At 37.5% G+C, this 20,201-nt stretch overlaps 1 protein-coding gene across 1 annotated transcript; it reads right to left on the reverse strand.

The window, feature by feature from the left end:
• Positions 1 to 1,503: 1,503 nt before the first annotated feature.
• On the reverse strand, positions 1,504 to 7,879 carry LOC110930867 (GDSL esterase/lipase At5g45670). Its single transcript, XM_022174256.2, has 5 exons — positions 7,522 to 7,879; positions 7,312 to 7,436; positions 2,553 to 2,804; positions 2,247 to 2,472; positions 1,504 to 1,968 (listed from the first exon to the last, which is right to left on the reverse strand). Exons 1-5 carry the CDS (start codon positions 7,751 to 7,753, stop codon positions 1,724 to 1,726), a joined length of 1,080 nt encoding a protein of 359 aa, XP_022029948.1. The 5' UTR covers positions 7,754 to 7,879; the 3' UTR covers positions 1,504 to 1,723.
• Positions 7,880 to 20,201: the final 12,322 nt, after the last annotated feature.

Genomic DNA, 20,201 nt, shown 5'->3' on the forward strand with positions numbered 1-20,201 from the left:
TCCTCATACTCAATTTCATACCAATTCACGATTTACAACATAACCCATTTCGTGCATAATCACCAATCTAACTTTTAAGACATACCTTACGATCCCCTTGTGAAGGTGATCATTAATCCATGTTCCTTCTTGAATTTGAGCTACAATTAACCCTTCAATTTGGTGATCTTCATAATTAGGGTTTGTGAGCTTTCATGGAGCTCCTGGCTCTTTCTCGAACACACGTACGTGTGTGTGTGTGTGTGTTTGTGTGTGTATTTTATAATTAAATTCATCTTTCATTTTACCCCACTTTAGTCCCTCAAGTTGCCACTAATTATATTTGGCACAACCTTCATCCTCTAATTGTTTCTACCATACTCTTAACTCGGTTAAATAACCTAGTCATTTATTTCTTGATGTACCATATCAGAACATTTAACGATTATAAACATTCGGGTTTTAGGGTGTTACAACAAGCCATTGAGAGAATGCCATCTCCCGGCAACATAAAGGAAATGCAATGGCTGGCCGGCCGGATGGCCACGCTGAATCATTTCCTTTCCAATCACGTAACACAATCTTTTACTTTTATAAGCACGCTATGCAAATGTGTCAAAAAGAACGAGTTCAGATGGACGACTGAAGCTGAAACTGCCTTCAATATTTTTTTAAAAATAAAATAACTTTTATATACTTTATTATTTTAAAAAAATACACCATAAGATTTTTTATTTTTAATATGAGTATAATATTGATATATGTTTTTTTTTTCAAAATGATGTTTTTAAAAACTACTAAATATAGCATTTTAAAGCTATTGTGCTGGTTTTGATTGTGTTGGTTGTGTCAGTTATAGTTTCAAACTTGTTTTGTGTTGATTCTATGTGCCGATTTCGAAACTTTTTGTGCTGGTTTCAATATTATTTGTACTAATTTCGAAGCTGCTTGTGTTGGTTTTGTTTGTTCTAATTAGCACATCAACATAATCAACTTAAATTGTTGATTATGTTTGTTAGTATAAATTGTAAAACAAGCATGTATAATCAACACATTAATTTACAAAAAAAAAAACAAATATATTTTTCTAATCAACACAACAATGTATATGTAATCGACACATTTATTTACTCAAAACTTTACATATATAAAAAAAATCTTAACTGCACGAAAATATGGATATTCTAACTAATTTTATGATTGTTATATTAAGGATATTATACATAAATATTAAATGTTTGCAAAGACTAAATTATCTTTATTGGAAGTTAATAATTTATGACATGTGTCAAATTATGATTGATTGAAAGAGTTTTTATGAAAAGTAGTGTTTGTATATAATCTTACGCCTATGATTTAATAGCAAATAAATATATGAGTCGTTTGTATATGATCTTATGCCTATGATTTAATATCAACTAAATATATGAGTCGATTGATATGATAGCAAGCTGGCATCCGAAAAGTGGGGGTCGTGTACCGGTAAAACATCTCTTTCAAAATTGTTTACAAATTTATTTTATGTTTGGGAAAAAGCATCTGATTTTATTGCAAATAAAGTACATTATCCCCTCTACAACAATAACTTCAAACACATGCTTGTTATTCCCATATTTGAGTCAATATGAACCAATCTATAGCTGGTGATCGCTATAAAATAAAACACTAACGCAATAAAAAGATTTGGCAAAAGCACAAAACCGGCTTTGAATCAAGTAGAAGCGACATGCACTTGACCGAATCCTTATGCTTCACTGATGTAGCCAGTTTCTTTTTCCTTAGACAATACAATAGTCTTGGAAGTGTAAAATGAAGAAAGTGTTTCATACGCCTTTGCTCCAGCAAGAACATTAACCCTCTCAGTCGGATGAAACGCGTCCCAGAAATAATAGTTTTGCCTATTGCTACACGGTACTTGATTTGGAGCGCATTGTCCTTTGCCACTAGTGCTTGAAACCGCGCAACATGGTGTATCAGTGACATTTAAGTCTGTAGAGATAGACATCGGCACGTTAGTTTTAGAACCAATAATATGTTGAGAACACTGAGGACCGGATAACACATTTGTATATAGTGCTTTGAATATAATCAAAGTGGTTGGCATGACAAAGTGTGGCGGTAATGTAAGCATCTTATGTATCACATTTAAAACACTACAGACAAATGCATTATGTTTGTTCTCATAGATCTTACAAATATTTGATCAATTTAACATGTTAAATAAGTTTGTTTATTCAAGATCAAAAATAACGAAAGTGACAACTTACCATTAGGATACTCAAAGGAACCGTCGAGTAAGATGAACTTCGCATCAACGAGTTTGTTGTTTAGATCATTTATGGTCGTATTGAGATGGGAGTTAAATAACATGACTGCGCTATTAACCTCATCCACACATGAGTTCATGCCAAACTCGTTCATGATCCCTGGGGTACAACCCGAATAACCAGCCGCAAAGATCCCAAACATTCTAGCTCCACTTTCGTACAAATCCTGCGGATTCATAGAGCTTGTTTTCATTATATTCATTTGAAACGGCGTACAATGTTTATGTTTGTGCTTTGAATACGAACCTGAAGCTGTCGAGAATATTGTTCGATAAGAGCTTGCGCATATTGTTCGGGTGTATATACACTACTCGTCTTATAGTATTTTGGAAGGAAGTAGTTGTTAATATAGTCGTTGTTACCCATTCCGACAGTGTATATACACTTGTTAAGGTATTTTTTTGTTTCAACGAGACTTCCCTTTCCAATCAAGAAGGCGAGTCGTAAAATTGTGATCCAGTGGTTTTTTATTTGCTTATCCAAGCTTATTCGACCACCCTGCAACAACCAACTTTTACTATTGATGAGTAAATAATCGACAAATGCAATCCGCTAAAGTTCATGATACATTGATGACTATGAATGTAACTATGTAAAAATGATTCCAAGATGATATAATATATATCATAATGTAAATAATATAACGATAGAAAAATTACACAAAATTGATAGATAAACGGACAACAAACCGCTACAACCCTCTTTTAAATAGCAATCTGTTAAATAACCAACGGTCCATATGGCGTTATTGGTGGGTAGTCAGTCATACTCGTGTTATACAAATAACTAATATTTATTCGTTAAATTGTTAAGATGACATTTTTTTTTTTATATTTTGAGAAAACTACTATGAGCATAACAAATACAATTAAAATAATATATATTTAATTTGACTAGTGTGTTATAAATATTGTGTATTAATCAAGATAGGCTCCACCTTTTAGGGGGAGGGGTTACCCCTGCGGCGCACATCGTTGCTAGTCTTACGGCTAGTGCCCAACGGGTAGGGGTGGGTTGGGTGGTTGTCGTCCAGTAAAGGGGAGAAGTGAAATTGTATTCTTATTTTTTTTTTCACTTTAATCTTTCATTTATATGGTTTTTGTATTTATTTTTATTATTTTGTATTGTGGTGATGGTCATAGAGGGGTTGATGGAGGAGATGTGGGTGAGGGAAGAGTTGTAGGTTTGGAGAAGAAAGGTATGTGGTTTTGTTTTTATTTTTTAATTTATATTTTTATTTTAGTGATGAAAATTTATTTATGTTTTTAAATACTCTTTATATATTATACATCTTTCTTTTTTATAAAACAAAAACTTAGTATTTTATGTGATTGAGATTAATGTTCTTTAAAGTGTGAATTAGTTTAAAATTATGTGTTGAATGTTTAATATTATTTTAATTTTTAGGAATATATTAAGTTTTATTTTTAAGAATGCATAAATGATTTAAGTGTTTAATTATTGGGACAATTGCATATTTCTCCTTAAAAAACTGCTTAATTGCGTATTTACCCAACTTAAAATTAAAATTGCATATATCCCCTTACTTAATTATTAAAATTGTATATATCCCCTTCCTTAACTAATATAATTGCAAATTTACCCATTTTGATTTATTTTATTGAAAACAAGTTATATAATGACTTGTTTTACCCTTATTTTTACTAAAACTTAAAAAAAATACAAATTTATTCATTTTTACTAGTCTTTGTGGATTTGTCACAATTCTTAAAAAAATACATATTTATTCATTTTTACTATTTTAACTAAAACTTAAACACTGAAATAAACCGCTAAACTAGTAAGATGAATAAATATGTATTTTTGTAGTTTTAGTAAAAATAAGGGTAAAAAAAGTCATTATATAACTTGTTTTTAATGAAATAAATCAAAATGTGTAAATTTGCAATTTTATTAGTTAAGGAATGGGAGATATATGCAATTTTAATAGTTAAAAGAGGGGATATATACAATTTTAATTTTAAGTTGTCTAAATACGCAATTAAACAGTTTTTTAAGAGGAAATATGCATTGTCCCCTTGATTATTTATGTGTTAATATGTAATTAAAAAAGAAAAAAATGCGGAGAGTAGGAAGGTATAAGTGGTTTTACTAAAGAAGGTAATTTAGGATAGTGGAGGGTCTAAGTAACGTGGTGCGATATGATTGATGAGACTTAGAGTAGTGAGTCTAGGTGGCCCTTCCCCTCTTAGGGGTCTAAGGTGAATTTTAAAACCAGGGCTCATTTTGAAAGAACAATATATACACATTTTCTATATACGATTTTAAAGAGACGCAATCACACCTATCAAGGTCCAAATAGGTTTTAGTGAAATAAAAACCCTCTCAAGTATACTGATTATGAATTAGCTATTCACATCTTTTGTCAACCTCGTAAAATCAAACAAAGTGAATCACCTATTCACATCTCCATTCAAAAAAGTAAACATATTCACGTCTAATTTGTAAAACCACAAAAATATTCAAAAAGAAAAATGAAGAGGTTGAGTGAACGTCTTTTTGTCAAACCCGTAAAATCAAACAAAGTGAATCACCTATTCACATCGTTCAAAAAAGTAAACATATTCACGTCTAATTTGTAAAACCACAAAAATATCCAAAAAGAAAAATGAAGAGGTTTAGTGAACATCTTTTTGTCAAACCCGTAAAATCAAACAAAGTGAATCACCTATTCACATCTCCGTTCAAAAAAGTAAGCATATTCACGTCTAATTTGTAAAACAACAAAAATACTCAAAAAGAAAAATAAAGAGGTTGAGTGATCAAAGAGTTGTGATCACAAAAAAAGAAAGGATTACGAATCGAACTTATTCAATTACTAAAGAAACTAAAGCCTCCAAGTGACCAAAGTTTCAGTGTATTTTAAGGTTGATCGCCCGTATATTAATCTTAAAGTTAAGATCCCATACAAAGTTTAGTCATTTTCTTATTTTTCATTATCTACTAATTTCACCCTGTTTTTAACACTAAAAAAATTTTTATAACTCTAGTATTTTATTAAAAAAATATACTATAAAATCAAGCATTTCTTTATTTTTAACATGGGTATAATTTTACTACATTTAGAAAATGATTTTTTTAAAAAGAAAGTTACAAAATGGTGTTTTATAGTTGTTCTGATAATAAGCATATATAAAAGCAACACAAGAATTTGTATAATCATCACATACATATATAATTATAACCAACACATATGTATATGATTATAACCATCACATAATTTATGTAAGCAACACATAGGTTTGTATAACTATGTATATAATTATAACCAACACATAATCAGTACATGAATTTGAAATTGCTTCCATGATTTTAGAATTTTTAGAAATCAACTCTAAACTTTTATTCAAAAATATCTTCATACATGAAATAGAGGGATGACATATGGCAGGTTATGAATGGTTCCTACTGGTTTTTTACAAAATGAAGTTTGTATATAATCCTTAGGGCTGTAATTGAGGCGAGTCGAGTTGGGCTAAGCTCGAATTTAAACAAGCTAGCTCATCTTGGCTCATTTATTTTTTCGAGCGAAAAGTCTAGTTGAGCTCAGCTCATAAAAACTTTGAGCCAACTCAAGCCCATTCGAGCAGGCTCGTTAAGTTTTTATTAGTTTTCTAAAATACAAAAATAAAATTAACACACATTTCTAATATATATTATACACACACATGCATACGATGACTCGAGCCGAGCATCACTGGCTCGCCCTCAGCTCGAAAACAAAACGAATTATTTTTGTGCGAACTTTTCTTGAGCTTTTTACAAGCGATTTTCAATCGAGACTCGGTACGCGAGCTTTTTGAACAACCCTAATTAATCTATCATTATTAATCTTATTCTTCAAAATATTAGATTTATTAATTTTTGTAATAATAATAATAATAATGATGATGATTATTTGTATTACTTTTTGTAATAGTGATTTGTGTTAAAATAGCGAATTCGGAGGTACGGCCGTACGGAGCCTTTTAAGTTTTAACCTCACGTGACTTTTATCAAAAAGTTTGACTTTGTCAAAACAACAGTCCATTTGGTACATATGTGGTGGGTAGTCATACACGTGTTTTCCCATATCTATAAAAAACGTGCCTATTGCACAGCAAAAAAATTTGCTGCATAACAAGTTTTTCATATACACTTTATTTATTTATCAGTAAGAAGTTAATAAAACAAGCCCGATATATATACACAAGTGCACGTGTTCAATGTGTAAGTAGAGAACTTCGAAACAAGTACTAGACAAAACGTATGCAACAACAAATAGTAGAATGGATTATGCAATATACATTACAAAACTATTTTACATACTCCAGTGAACAAACATCTAAAGCTTCATGGCATACTTACTACAAAGGTTTAAAAAGTTACATATTTATCAGAGCTAAAGATTTAAAAGAACATCCTATATTAATTTATACGAAACTGCCTCATACTCATCAATTAACGTGTATTCACAAACTAACTAAAATGGCGGTCTCAATTGACATGATTCTAACATGATCGATGCTTGTCGTGAACTTGTAACATATTAAAATGAAAGGTTATTAGATTTTATCACCATTAACTATTGGCTATTGGCCGCTGTCACCCCCAACTATCATTTTAACGTCCGCTACCCCTAACTTAACAATTAGTGGTTTCTGTTACTATACTTTTGATGGTGTAATAGGGATCTTAGGAAGGTTTTAGAGATCTTAGGACACCCCAAAAGTATAGTAACGAGATCAAAAGTTAGTGATCAGCCATCAGTTAACGACTTGTGACAGAACACACTAAGTGTTAAGTTGGGGGTGACGGGCGTCAAACTGATATTTGAGGGTGGCAGCGGCCAATAGCCAATAGTTGGAGGTGATAAAATCTAATAACCCTAAAATGAAACACACCATCATATTAAATTACGCTTGATCATATTGATAATTAGATTATATAATATGACAAATAAATTTTGAAGGTAATTTCAAAATCTATAAGTGAGAAAACGCACCAAATGTTGTCCAGTTTCAGCTCGAATTCCAGCTGCCCCAGATGCATAATTTACCCCAGTTACGATTTCCCCACCTTTTGCGGTTGCGAAAGGCGGGATGAACTTATCGAACCCAAGTAGTTGAGCTGTTTAAAACAAATAACATCAAATAATGCGCGGTTAAAATACTAGTGTTTGTGTTCCTTTGTATAAATTGAGAGAAAAGGATACCAATAACATCTGCGGTGTTTCGGCCATTGGAAAACCGGCCGGTGGGGCCGTCTGGGAAGTCGATCCCATACGGTGGGAAGTTAACTTTTGCTTCGGTGAGAAGGCGGTTGTTGTTGCCGTTATCCAATAAAGAATCGCCAAATATGAAGTAACATGGGACTTGAGGGTCGCCGTTAGCTCGTAGTGTGGATGCAACCATTAGAAACACCAAGATTTGAGTGGTGGTCACCATCTACCCTTGTCTCAAGCTATATCCGCCCCTAATCTCCACAGTCAAGAACAATGGGTTGTCGGAGGGGGTCCAAGTTGCATATGGCTCCAAGACTGGTGGTCTGTATATGTAGATACTATATCACCTAACTTATTAATACGAAATTATGAATGGTCCATTTATGTACTGGCGTGCTAATATTTATAAATTTATAGTATTATTCAATTAATATTACAGTTTTTTTTTATTTTTTTATTTTTTTATTTTTTTTTATTTTTATTTATTTATTTATTATATATATGAACTGGCCGAGTTACATCAATAACGCAGGTAAGCGAGCAACAAGCTGCGCCGCTACCCCCTTCTGAATAGCAAAACTTTATATTTTTATATTTTATTGAATATAGTTTAAAATATCAGAATTGTGTATATCTTTTTAAACTCCTTGTTCTGCATAGTAAACAGACAATATAATTTAAATCTTAACCTTCCACTCGAACATATAACCTAAAATATCTAACTGGTAATCTGTCAAAATTAAATTGATTTAGGAGGAGGATATAACACAAGTGTATAAATATAATTTATTGTTGAAAAAATAAGTTGTTATAAATGTCATTCATATGGTATTATTTATTGATATAAATTTGTTTTATTTGTTTTATAGTACATTGTGTAACAGGTTGTATACTTGAGGGGCTTTAGTGGAATATTGAAGGGTGTCGGTGCATTTTGCAAGAAGTGTGGCATGCAAAATTGTTGAGATCCTGATATTATATAACTGGTATTAGGGTTTTGAGATCAGATTTGATCTTTCTTGTTCTCTCTCTATCATCTTGAGTCTGTTAGGGTTTGTTCATATTGATCTCGTGTGTGAGCTCATCTTGTATTCTGTATCATTTTTTAGTCTGTGTTGATATAGATAAACGGATAATCTGTATCGGTTAATTTGGACAGTTTTATTGTTCATCAGATCTTACATTATGTAAGATCAAGGTTATTGGTTGGGTGTTTTTCTGGTTTGGGTTAGTAATAAAGTTTTGTCACTATATTTTGTGTTCTGGTTCTTTTATTGTTGGTATCATAGTTTTCTACAATTATTATTATATACGCTTAAGGTAATGTATGAAAATTATCTTTAAAAACTAAGGGTGCTAAAAATAAATTAAACATGTTAAATAATTTTAGAACTAAAATTACTAAATACATAATAGAAACCAGGTAGTTCTGATACAATTTCAGTCATAAAAATCCTTTTGACACTTGAATTACCGTCAAAACAATAAAAAAAATTGAATAAAAATAAAAATAAATAAATAAATAAACTTTGTCACCGCTTTTAGCGATCTATATTCATTTCATTCTGAAATATTGCGAACGTCTATTTTGCAACCAAATTTTTTCAAAATTTTATAGAGCTTTTAATGTTTAGAAAAAAAGGTTGGTGTTACTTAGAGGGTTTAGTCCCTATGGTCCTTACGGTGTGACAAGTTTTAGTTTCATTCCTTTAACTTTTTTCCTACAATTATGTAACATTTAAATACGTATGAATGACATCGTTTATTTTCTTCAATTGGCATGTTTATTAGTTGTCAAAAATATCTTTCTATTTTAAAAACAACTAAAAATTTAATACCGACACACTATTTCTTCCTATACCTATCCCTCTTCTTCAACTAACAAGTAATTGATGATCAAGAAGACATTTGAATCCAGAAATTAAACCTAAAAGAGTAAATTACGATTTTGATCCATATGGTTATATCACTTTTATCTTATTAGCCCAAAATAGAATCTCTTAACATCTATACCTCCAGCGTCTCTGTAACTAACTATTTTGACCTCTACATCTAACTCACCCATACCCCAGGTTAATTAAATGTCACATGCTCCTCACATGATGGGCAAATGAGTAATTTCACCTATTCACATTTATAGGAAAAGAAAAAAATGCTCATGATGGTTATTCCACCACCGGAAACCTCTCTGCCACTACCGAAAACCCCTCCACCGCTTAATAATCAATCTCCTCCACCACCAACGTTTAATAAGCAATCATCGCCACCTCCGTCGGTTAAAAAGCAATCGCCGCCACCTCCTTCGATTAATAATCAATCGCCGCCACCTCCGGTACATGTTCCCGTTTCTGTAACTACTCCTTCGGCGACAGTTACGACTGCTTCGCCGCAAGCGGTTAAGGTGTCTCCAGGTCCGACGAATTCTTCTTAATCTTCTCCATTACAGATCCCGTACCTGATCCTAACGCACCAAATCCACCGGAGAAATCTCTTCGGCCACCGCCGGTACCTCTGTCGGTTAATAATCAATCGTTGCTGTCACACCTCAACCGATGGCGGAATCATCGGGGCGTGGCAATGAGCGAAACAGATTGTCCAAGAGAATCCATAACACTATTAGTGACAATATATTTAACGTCATGTCCCATACCATAACGTAACATATAAAGCATAAACAGTTATTACAGATATTGTTCTCAAAGACAAATGTTGCTCCGATAACTCAAATTATTTAGTTTCTTTCTAGACCACCTAATCTTGATTCCATGACATCCAGCAAATAAAAGCATCCTAAACACCTATCACATACGTTAAAATAGGTCAATACACATAGTGTAAAGGTGAGTATACAAGTTTAATAGAATATAGTAGCGAAAAGCGATTTACGCATAACCAGCATGTAACATGTAGAAATGTGAAGTAAGTAGGCTATCGACAATGAAATATGCACAGACATGACTGCGAGTTGTAGAATGTGCAACACATATCACCACCGTGACACGTGAAGAAATACCCTTAACAACCCCTGTCCACGACAGGTGCTTAGTCCAAACTATAGTACTACCGTTGCTAAGGTGTTAGGCAACAATAACTGTGTAAACATAACATAGAAGCATTCATCGAGTAACACGTATAACATGCAGAGCGGTTAGCGTATAAAAGTAGTTGCGTTGTGTGTTGATGTGATTTGATATAAGTAACGTATGTAACACCCAAAAGTGCATTGAGCAAAAAGGGATCGAGTATACTCACAGTTTGTGTTTAATAAATAAACACAAGCTCCGATTGAAGGGAGCGCTTGAGGGATTAGCCTGATCACAGTAAGACAGTATAAGCGTCGAACGGTGTCGCAACCCCCGACCTCTGCCTCGGGAGGCAGGCGGCCGCGACCTACTCAGAGATGGTGGTATCGGTGTTTATCATTAATTGGCGGCGGAAATTTCATCAGGATCGTAGTTAGGAAATATTTTATCAAAGTAAAACACCACATTTTATAATAATAAATATGTTGGATAAACCCAAGTTTTCGTTACAAACAGGTTTATAGGGATAAACCCTATTTTATTGAAATAAAACATCTTCTTTATTTAGGTAACTTTTATAGCCACTTTTCCAAACCTTCAGTGCTGTCCAGCTGGCTTCTATTTGGCTTTCACATTTTGTTACTTGAAATGCGTTTGAAAACATTTTGCCAGTGGGAAATACTGGTGAGTGAATCCTAATTTAATCAAGACAGGTTTTATCAGTTTACAGTATTGAGGGCGATCTCGCAATTACATTTGTTTATTTTTCTACTTTAATTACCACCCACGGTACTGTCAACCCGACTTGTGGTAATGTTACTACTCACAGTGTAGTAACAAATTTTGTATACAAAGCCCCAACTGTGACAACCCGCACTAAACCAGGTATCCGTACGACTTAATTACTGATTAATTACTGCTTAATTACTGTGCTTAACTGAAATGGCTAATGAACTGCTACTTGATTTCTAGTACTTATATATTCCTGCATCATACTTTACACACTGTCACTACGCTATTTACATACTAAACCTTAGTGACAAACATGATGCACAAAAGCACAGTAGCATTTGAACGGATAACCTATTGAACATGCTGATAAAGCCAGCATCAGACAGTTACTGTCTCTGAGGCCATTATGAGCTGGGAATAGATTACTACACTAGTAGGGAGTGTAGGGAAGTGAGGAATGTAAAACTGCGTCACTAGGTAATATTTATAGTGACCGGATGTGCCTAAAACGTACTCTGAGTACAAAAATTCAGCACTTTAAATAAAAATTCAGCATTTATCTAAACTAGTAAAGTGCAAAAGGTTGGAAAAAATAATACTAGACACTTTACAAAGTGTCGGGAATTCATTGGATCACTAAAAATAATATCAACGACACTTTAAATATTTATTTAGAACATTAACGGATTAATATCCAACCGAACACCCGGAACATGAAAATATTAGTATTTTCACTATTTATATTTTTCTGAGCCAGTCAGGGTCTCCGATTACCCTAACACCCGCCATAACATGTAACATACAACTAACGGAGTTTAACACTTAACTTAACTTGGTTCAATAAAATTAAACTCCTAATTACTAGTTACAATCGAACCAACCCCCCCTCCCCATCATAACCGTCCCCTAACCTTGGGAGACACACATTGTACTTAGTTGATTTAATTAGTAAACTTTGTCTAAAATCTTGGGGGCATACAAACCATCGGATAAGAACACCTAAATTGTTTATAAATAATATACATTATCACATGAGAAATTATCACTAATACCACAAAAAATTACCTTTCTCCCTTGCCCACCCACTCTCGGCCGAACCCCCTTACAAGCACCCACCCATTTTCGTTTTTTTTATTCACCCCCATTCCAAGATCGTTCAAGCTTCACGGGTCACGTATAAGGAGCCTTGGTGCACTCGGAACGCGAAGGACCTCTACCGTTAGCTTTTATCCACACGATTTTCATCAAGATTCTTCCCTAGCCTTGAGCTAGAGGTATATTGTTTAAAACTCATATGTAGGCATATCTAAAGTGGTTAAAAGGAAGTTTGTCGGTTAAATATCAAAAACATACGTTTTGACGCTTTAAAAGACTAGTAAAAAAAAAAAAACACTAAAGTGGTGGTTAATGACATATAACTTGTGTGAGAGTCGTAGGACTTGAAATATGTGATTATTGAGACCCGATCTATGATGTGGTAGCTCGGAGCATCGTTTAACCCGAATTTGTAAGATCATGTATCTTCACATAAGCTCGTTTTTGACTAAATACAAGGGTTAAAGGTGAAACTCTACCACACTTAAAGCATAAACTTGTGTAAAAATATTTTACTTGTGTAAAAACGATTTGACATGTACAAAGGTGTTTAAAACTAGCGGATCTACGTATCCGCAAGTGGTATCTTCGAAGGACCACACTTTAAAAGAATCGTATTTTCTAAAGGATAGATCTTGTACTAATAAACATGATTTTACAAACCACAAGTGCGTAAGCACTTGTGAAATGAAAAGTTCCGACAAGAAGCTAGTTTTGTCAAATGTGACTAGAAGTTGTAAAGACAAGTTTCTCTAGAAACGGGGTTTTTACTAAAACGGATTATTTACACACAAGATTCACCAAAAAGTAAAGGGATTTACTACTTGTTTTTAGACAAACCACAAGTTTGTGTATTTTTACGATTATGTCCATATTTGACTAGTTAACATGTAGGAAGGTTGTTTGAAATTGTTAGGAACAATTGTTGATTTGATTATTAAAAGAAAATGATACGCTTAAAAGCGTGGCCACCTCCAGTTACAGAGGAAACTCTGGCGAAATTTTCCTAAAATCTAACACTTAGAATTATTTACAAGTGTTAGACTACTTTGACATGTTTTCAAATATATTTCGCCACAACTTTATTTACAAATACTCGGAGGTGGGGTTTTCACAAAACTAAACGTGATAAATATATATTCGGTAAATATATTTTGTCACCTCACTGTTTATGATTATTTTGTGAAAATGTATAAATATTATTTTTAGAGTAAAAATAATATTTACTAACTTGTCAAATCCAAAATAATACAAACGCTTATACGACAAGCATAAAAGTTACAACGGTAATTATTATTATCACATAATTGATAACACGTAACTTACGCTTATTACGGAAATATTCACAAACGCGTATGTTGTCAACGGATTATTTTGGAAAATGTTATGTAAAAAGAAAATATATTATTTTTGAGAAAAATAATTATATTTTGGAATGAGAAATAAAATATATTAAGTGAGACTTAATATTATAAATACACATGTATTTAAATCCCCCATCCTTGGGAAGGAAAGTAAAATACCAAGTATGTACACGGAACGGTTGTCTAACCGTCTCCTAAAAATATAAGTTATAAAGCTAAGGCACGGCCATCCGTCTAATAGAATTAGCACTTGTAGGTCGTTGCACAGCTTACTGTATTGGAGACGCTTGGTAGAGATACGCATTCACTGTGAGTTCATGTCCCCCTTTTCTCTAACTGTTTTCAGTTTACTTAACTGCGGGGGTGAAATACATGTTACTATGATTTACGAGTACTTTACAACGGTATGTTTAACGTAAGGAGGTGTTATACGATCATGTGAGTGGATAGGAACAACATGGGGCCATTAGTCCTCATGGAGGGACCGAGGGACAGGAGCGGTAGATCTATCTGGGTGTAGCGAGCCCAGCCCCCGGCCAAACTAGAAACGGACCGTGGGGTGACTTTGTCCACATACTTTGCCGTGGCGAAATCTGCTAGGTTTGAGTCTCCCTATTTGCACTTCACATATGTCAGTGGCCTTGCAAACCATTGATGATCACAAGTCCTCTTACACTGCTACATACCACAACTATTTTTATACTCACAAAGGTTTTACATACTCACTTACGCATGAACTCGCTCAACATTATTGTTGATTTTTCAACTCACATGTATTTCAGGAAATTAAACGGATCTGGCACGGTATGGAACGTTTTCCGCTGCACTGGTCATGAAGTCATCAGGGTTTAGGGTTGTGTCTCTTACCTGGACAAGACACAATCCCTAAATCACGTTTATGTTTTGTTATAAGTTGTTATGTTTCTGAACAAGGTTATGGTTGCATGTTAAAAACAATGGTATTGTATGATGTTTTCAAAAACTTAATGGATGACTTGCATGTTTTTTTTAAATTCATATAGCTTTGTTATGATTAAGCTATGGTATTAAGAAGTCACACAAATTAACCACGCTTCCGCAAAGCCAGGGTGTGACAGCTTGGTATCAGAGCTCTGATCATAGCGAACTAGGATTCTTTCTTGAGTCTAGACTATGATCACTAGGGCTCTCACGAAAACATTTTTCTGCATACCACTTAAGTCCAGATCCACAAACTTTTTACAAACAAATGTTGAGCACATTTTATTCATTATTCTAGGCTCAGTCTGGGAGGCTGAGGTTCAGGCTAGTGGGACTAGGAGTGTTGGCTAGTGGGACTAGGAGTGTTGGCTAGTGGGACTAGGAGTGTTGGCTAGTGGGACTAGGAGTGTTGGCTAGTGGGACTAGGAGTGTTGGCTAGTGAGACTAGGAAGGACAGTCTGGGAGGCTGGGAGGCTAGTGGGACTAGGTGGATAATGTGATTATTATCTGGTAACTTATGTGACTATGTGATTGACTGTTTGTGCATACCTGTGTTTATGTTACAGATACATGGATTCGACTGATTCAGGTGGTTCAGACATCACCGACCCCAGGCGTATTGTATCAGATGACCTGGAGTCGTCAGAGCATGAGGTTTATACGTCAGACTTCACCAGCACAGATGAGGATGACTTTCAGCCATTCGCCTTACCCGATGGCGTTGATGAGCTCCCAGTTGGTCCTATAGCCGGGGATCTACCTCTGGCATTGATCCCTGCTCCTATGCCCTTAGCGGCTTTTCCTGCGTACGGTTTGCCTATCGACGACGAGGAGGACGACGTCGATATGTTTGAGGAGGAGCCTTTCGAGGAGGATGCTCAGGGCGAGGCCCTTCCTGCCGCCGATCCCTTGTTGATCGCAGACGCTCCCGCAGCGGAGTCGCCTGCTCACTCTCCAGTCGCGGACTCCTTTGAGTCTGTGGCTTCTGTACCCGCACCTGCTCATAGTGCGCAGCACTTCTCCCATGGGTCCGATTCTGACCAGGCTTTATCTGTTGCCCCGATACCCAGTTCCACTTTCGACCACGAGGACGTGGAGGATTCCGACCCTATGTTTCCCCCAGGGTTCGACCCCGATCGTGACTTAGAGTTTGTTCCTATGGATCACTTTATGGAGGACCCAGTAGACCCCATTGACCCAGTGGACCCTATTGACCCAGATTTTGAGTTTGAGATGGCTTTCGATGACATCGAGCCTGCCATTGCTCCAGAGCAGGCAGCTGCTTTTGACCCTTTACCCGAGCATGACCCTGTTCATGCTGATATTCCTCTTGAGCCTGTTGATGTTGATCCCCCTGTAGATGTTCCTGTGATCGAGGGCGATCATGTTGCTGTTGACCCTATTGTTCCTTTACCCGTTGGTGACATACCTGCTGATCCTGTTATTGACCTGTCGATCCTGATATTGCACCTGTTGACCCCGTTATTGCTCCTATCGATCCTTTACCCATCGAGCCCGAGCACGCTCTTTTTGCTGAGCACATGGATCCTCCAGATGAGGAGGCACAGCACGGGTGGATACCGGCGGACGAGGATGTTCCACCGTTTCCCCCACATCACACTGGCACACACCACACTGATTTCTCATTTCAGATTCCACTATTTGTTCCTCCAGCGGGGCCTGGAGAGGGCTCTTCAGCCCATCCGTTCAGTCATGTACCGATGCCTTTACCGTTCACGCCTCAGATTCCATCTGACCCATTCACTACTGCACCTTTTCGTGTGGCTCCCTTTGACCCCACACGAGAGCCACTGCTTTGGGCACCAGGTTCCCCTATGCCGCCCACTGATCCATACCACAGGTTCCATGTGGGCCACACCATTGAGGATGTATTGATGTCGTTTGTATATCAGCATGAGTCGCACGAGCAGCGACTACAGGAGTTGGAGAGAGCCCATCTGCAGCCATGTCAGTGCCATGGCCGGGCACCCTCTCCGTTGCAGCCATCACGACCTTTACCCCTTGACTACGCTGCCCGTCTTACTACTTTGGAGCAGCGGTTTGCTTCCATTATTCGGACACAGCAGGCGATGGAGGCGGACTGGTTAGAGTTGCGCCGTTTGTTGTATACCCATTTTCCCCCTCCTCCTCCACCACCAGCTTAGAGCTCATCGGTGCCACTTGGGTAGGCGAAGTGAGAAGGCGGCGATTGCTTTTTGTCTGCACAGCATTTTGGGGAGACTACATTATGACTTGACTTGACTTTTGTTGTGTACTTGATGTTGTATTGATACTGATGTAGCTTTTGACAGGGGTGATGTAGCCCCTAGTGATTGATGATTGTATGTATACACTTACGATGTGGTCTCATTTATATATGGCAATCGCAGTTTTCTCACTATATCTGGATTCACTTGATTGCTTATTTATGTTTTGTGACATGGGATGTTGTATGTATGATATTTGCAACATGGGATGTTGGGACATGGGATGTTGTGTGTGATATATTGATAACATGAGATGTTATATGCTATTACTATTACTATATACGTATGTTTACTTTGGCCTAATCGACGTACGCATCTGTAGAAGATGGCACCAAGACGTCAACCGCAGCCGATGCCCACTACTCCTGAAGAACTACAGCAAGTTATTGCTGCCGCCATTGCTCAGTATGCTGCCTCGCAAGAAGGACCAAGCGGAAGCAACACGAACGTCAACGGCAACCAAAATCCTCCTCATGGTAAACCTAAGTCATTAAGACATACCATGGCATAAATGAATTCCTTTAGCAAATGCTAATGCCGTTCCTATGATATGATGTATGTGCAGGGTGCACCTACAAACAATTCTTGGACTGTAAGCCCATCAACTTCGACGGCACAGGTGGTGCTGTTGCTTTCGTTCGTTGGGCAGAGAAGACTGATTCCACCATCTGCATGAGCAAATGTGCGCTCGACCAGCAGGTCACTTACATCTCAGGGCTGTTTCTAGACGGAGCCCTATCTTGGTGGAACTTACAAGTGCAAACACTAGGCGAAGCTGCTGCCTACGCCCTGACTTGGGCCGAATTGAAAGAGCTTATGCGCAAGAAGTATTGTTCCCGTGCAGAAATTCAAAGGTTGGAGACTGAATTTTGGCACCTAAAGATGGATGGACCGAAGGTTGCAGAATACGTCCAGAGATTTCATGACCTATCTCAAGTGGTTCCTTACATGGTCACGCCTGAATACAAGCGAATTGAGCGCTTCATTTGGGGGTTAGCTCCCCAAATCATTAGCATGGTGACCTCCGCCAGACCGGCAACTATTACGGAAGCCATTGATTTGAGCGTGGCTCTCACTGAGGAGGCAATTCGTTTGAACAAGTTTGATGAAGTCAAGGCAAAGAAGACAGAGACTCACGTTGAGTCCTCAGGAGATAACAAAAGGAAGTTTTCAAACTTCAAACAAGGCGTCAGTATGGCAGTCAAGAAAGGAAAATCAGCTGGTAGTACCAAGAAAGGGAAAGGGTACCAGGGCACCCAGCCCAAATGCAACAACTGCCAACGCCACCATACTGGTAATTGTAACGTGAAAGTTTGTGAATCTTGTGGAAAACCGGGCCACTCAAGGGAATCATGTTGGGCTAGTACAGGCCGAGGAGGCCAGGGAGGATATATGAATAGGAACGATAATCGTGGTGGTTTGGGAAATCGCCCACAAGGGAATAACCGAGGCTACAATGCAAATCAAGCCGGAACTGCCAATCAAAACAACCCGCCAGTTGGGGGCGGTGCAGGAAGTGGAAAAAGATTGGGATGTTTTCATTGCGGTGACGTTGGGCACTTCAAGAAGGATTGCCCAGGATTGAACCAAGCCCGTGGAAGGGTGTTCCAGATCGGTGCACAGGAAGCGCGCCAGGATCCCAACGTTGTTACTGGTACGTTCCCTGTAAATCAACGTTATGCATCTGTTCTGTTTGATACTGGTGCCGACTATAGCTTCATATCACTAGAATTTAAGAATATACTTGGGCTAGCCGCTAATAAGTTAGACATTCCCTACGTAATCGAATTGGCTAATGGAAAGTTGGTAGAAGCCAATGATGTGATCAGAGGCTGTGTGATTGAACTGGGAGAACGCGAGTTTATTCTGGATCTACTACCAGTCCAGTTGGGAAGCTTCGACGTGGTGGTAGGAATGGATTGGTTATCCGGGAACAAGGCTGAGATAGTATGTCACGAGAAGGTTGTTCGTATTCCAACCGAGGATGGTGAGACCATTGTTGTTCATGGAGAGAAGCGTGAGACGCCGTTGCGGATTATCAGCTGTCTAAAAGCAAGGAAGTGTTTGCAGAAGGGATGTGTTGCTTTTCTGGCGCACATCGTGGACAAGAAGGCTGCCGAGCCAAGGATCGAAGACATCCCTGTCGTAAGGGAGTATCCCGAAGTCTTCCCAGAAGACTTACCCGGACTGCCACCTCAGAGGCAAGTGGAGTTTCACATTGACTTAGTTCCAGGCGCCGCGCCTGTGGCTAAGGCACCATACAGACTTGCTCCGTCTGAGATGCAAGAATTGTCGACACAACTGCAAGAGTTGCTAGACAAGGGTTTTATCCGACCAAGCTTCTCGCCTTGGGGAGCTCCGGTCTTATTTGTCAAAAAGAAGGACGGAAGTTTCCGCATGTGTATTGACTACAGAGAATTGAACAAGCTGACGATCAAGAACAGGTATCCTCTGCCAAGAATCGACGACCTGTTCGATCAACTTCAAGGTTCAAGCTGTTACTCTAAGATCGATCTTCGATCTGGATACCATCAACTAAGGATACAGGAGGAAAGCATCCCGAAAACAGCCTTCCGAACTCGTTATGGACACTACGAGTTCCTCGTTATGCCATTTGGTTTGACAAACGCACCTGCAGTCTTTATGGACTTGATGAATAGGGTTTGCAAGCCATACTTAGACAAGTTCGTGATTGTATTCATCGACGACATCCTGATTTACTCACAGACGAAGGCTGAACACGAACAACATCTTAGAACCATATTGGAGCTGCTAAAGAAGGAACAGTTGTACGCCAAATTCTCTAAGTGCGAGTTTTGGCTACGCGAAGTCCAGTTTCTTGGACACGTGGTTAATGGGGATGGAATTCATGTTGATCCCACGAAGATCGAGGCAATCAAGAATTGGGAAACGCCTACAACGCCGACCGAGATTCGACAATTCTTGGGTTTGGCTGGCTACTATCGAAGGTTCATCGAGGACTTCTCGAAAATCGCTCAACCTTTGACGCTCCTCACGCAGAAGGACAAGACGTTTGATTGGGGAATCAAACAGGATGAAGCATTTCAGATATTAAAGGATAAGCTTTGTAACGCGCCAATCTTAGCTCTACCAGAATGTACCGACAATTTTGTGGTATACTGCGACGCATCGCGTCAGGGATTGGGTTGTGTGTTGATGCAACGCCAAAAGGTCATTGCTTACGCATCACGTCAACTGAAAGTGCACGA

The sequence above is a fragment of the Helianthus annuus genome, chromosome 1, assembly GCF_002127325.2.
Source record: "Helianthus annuus cultivar XRQ/B chromosome 1, HanXRQr2.0-SUNRISE, whole genome shotgun sequence".
NCBI classification, from domain to species: domain Eukaryota; kingdom Viridiplantae; phylum Streptophyta; class Magnoliopsida; order Asterales; family Asteraceae; genus Helianthus; species Helianthus annuus.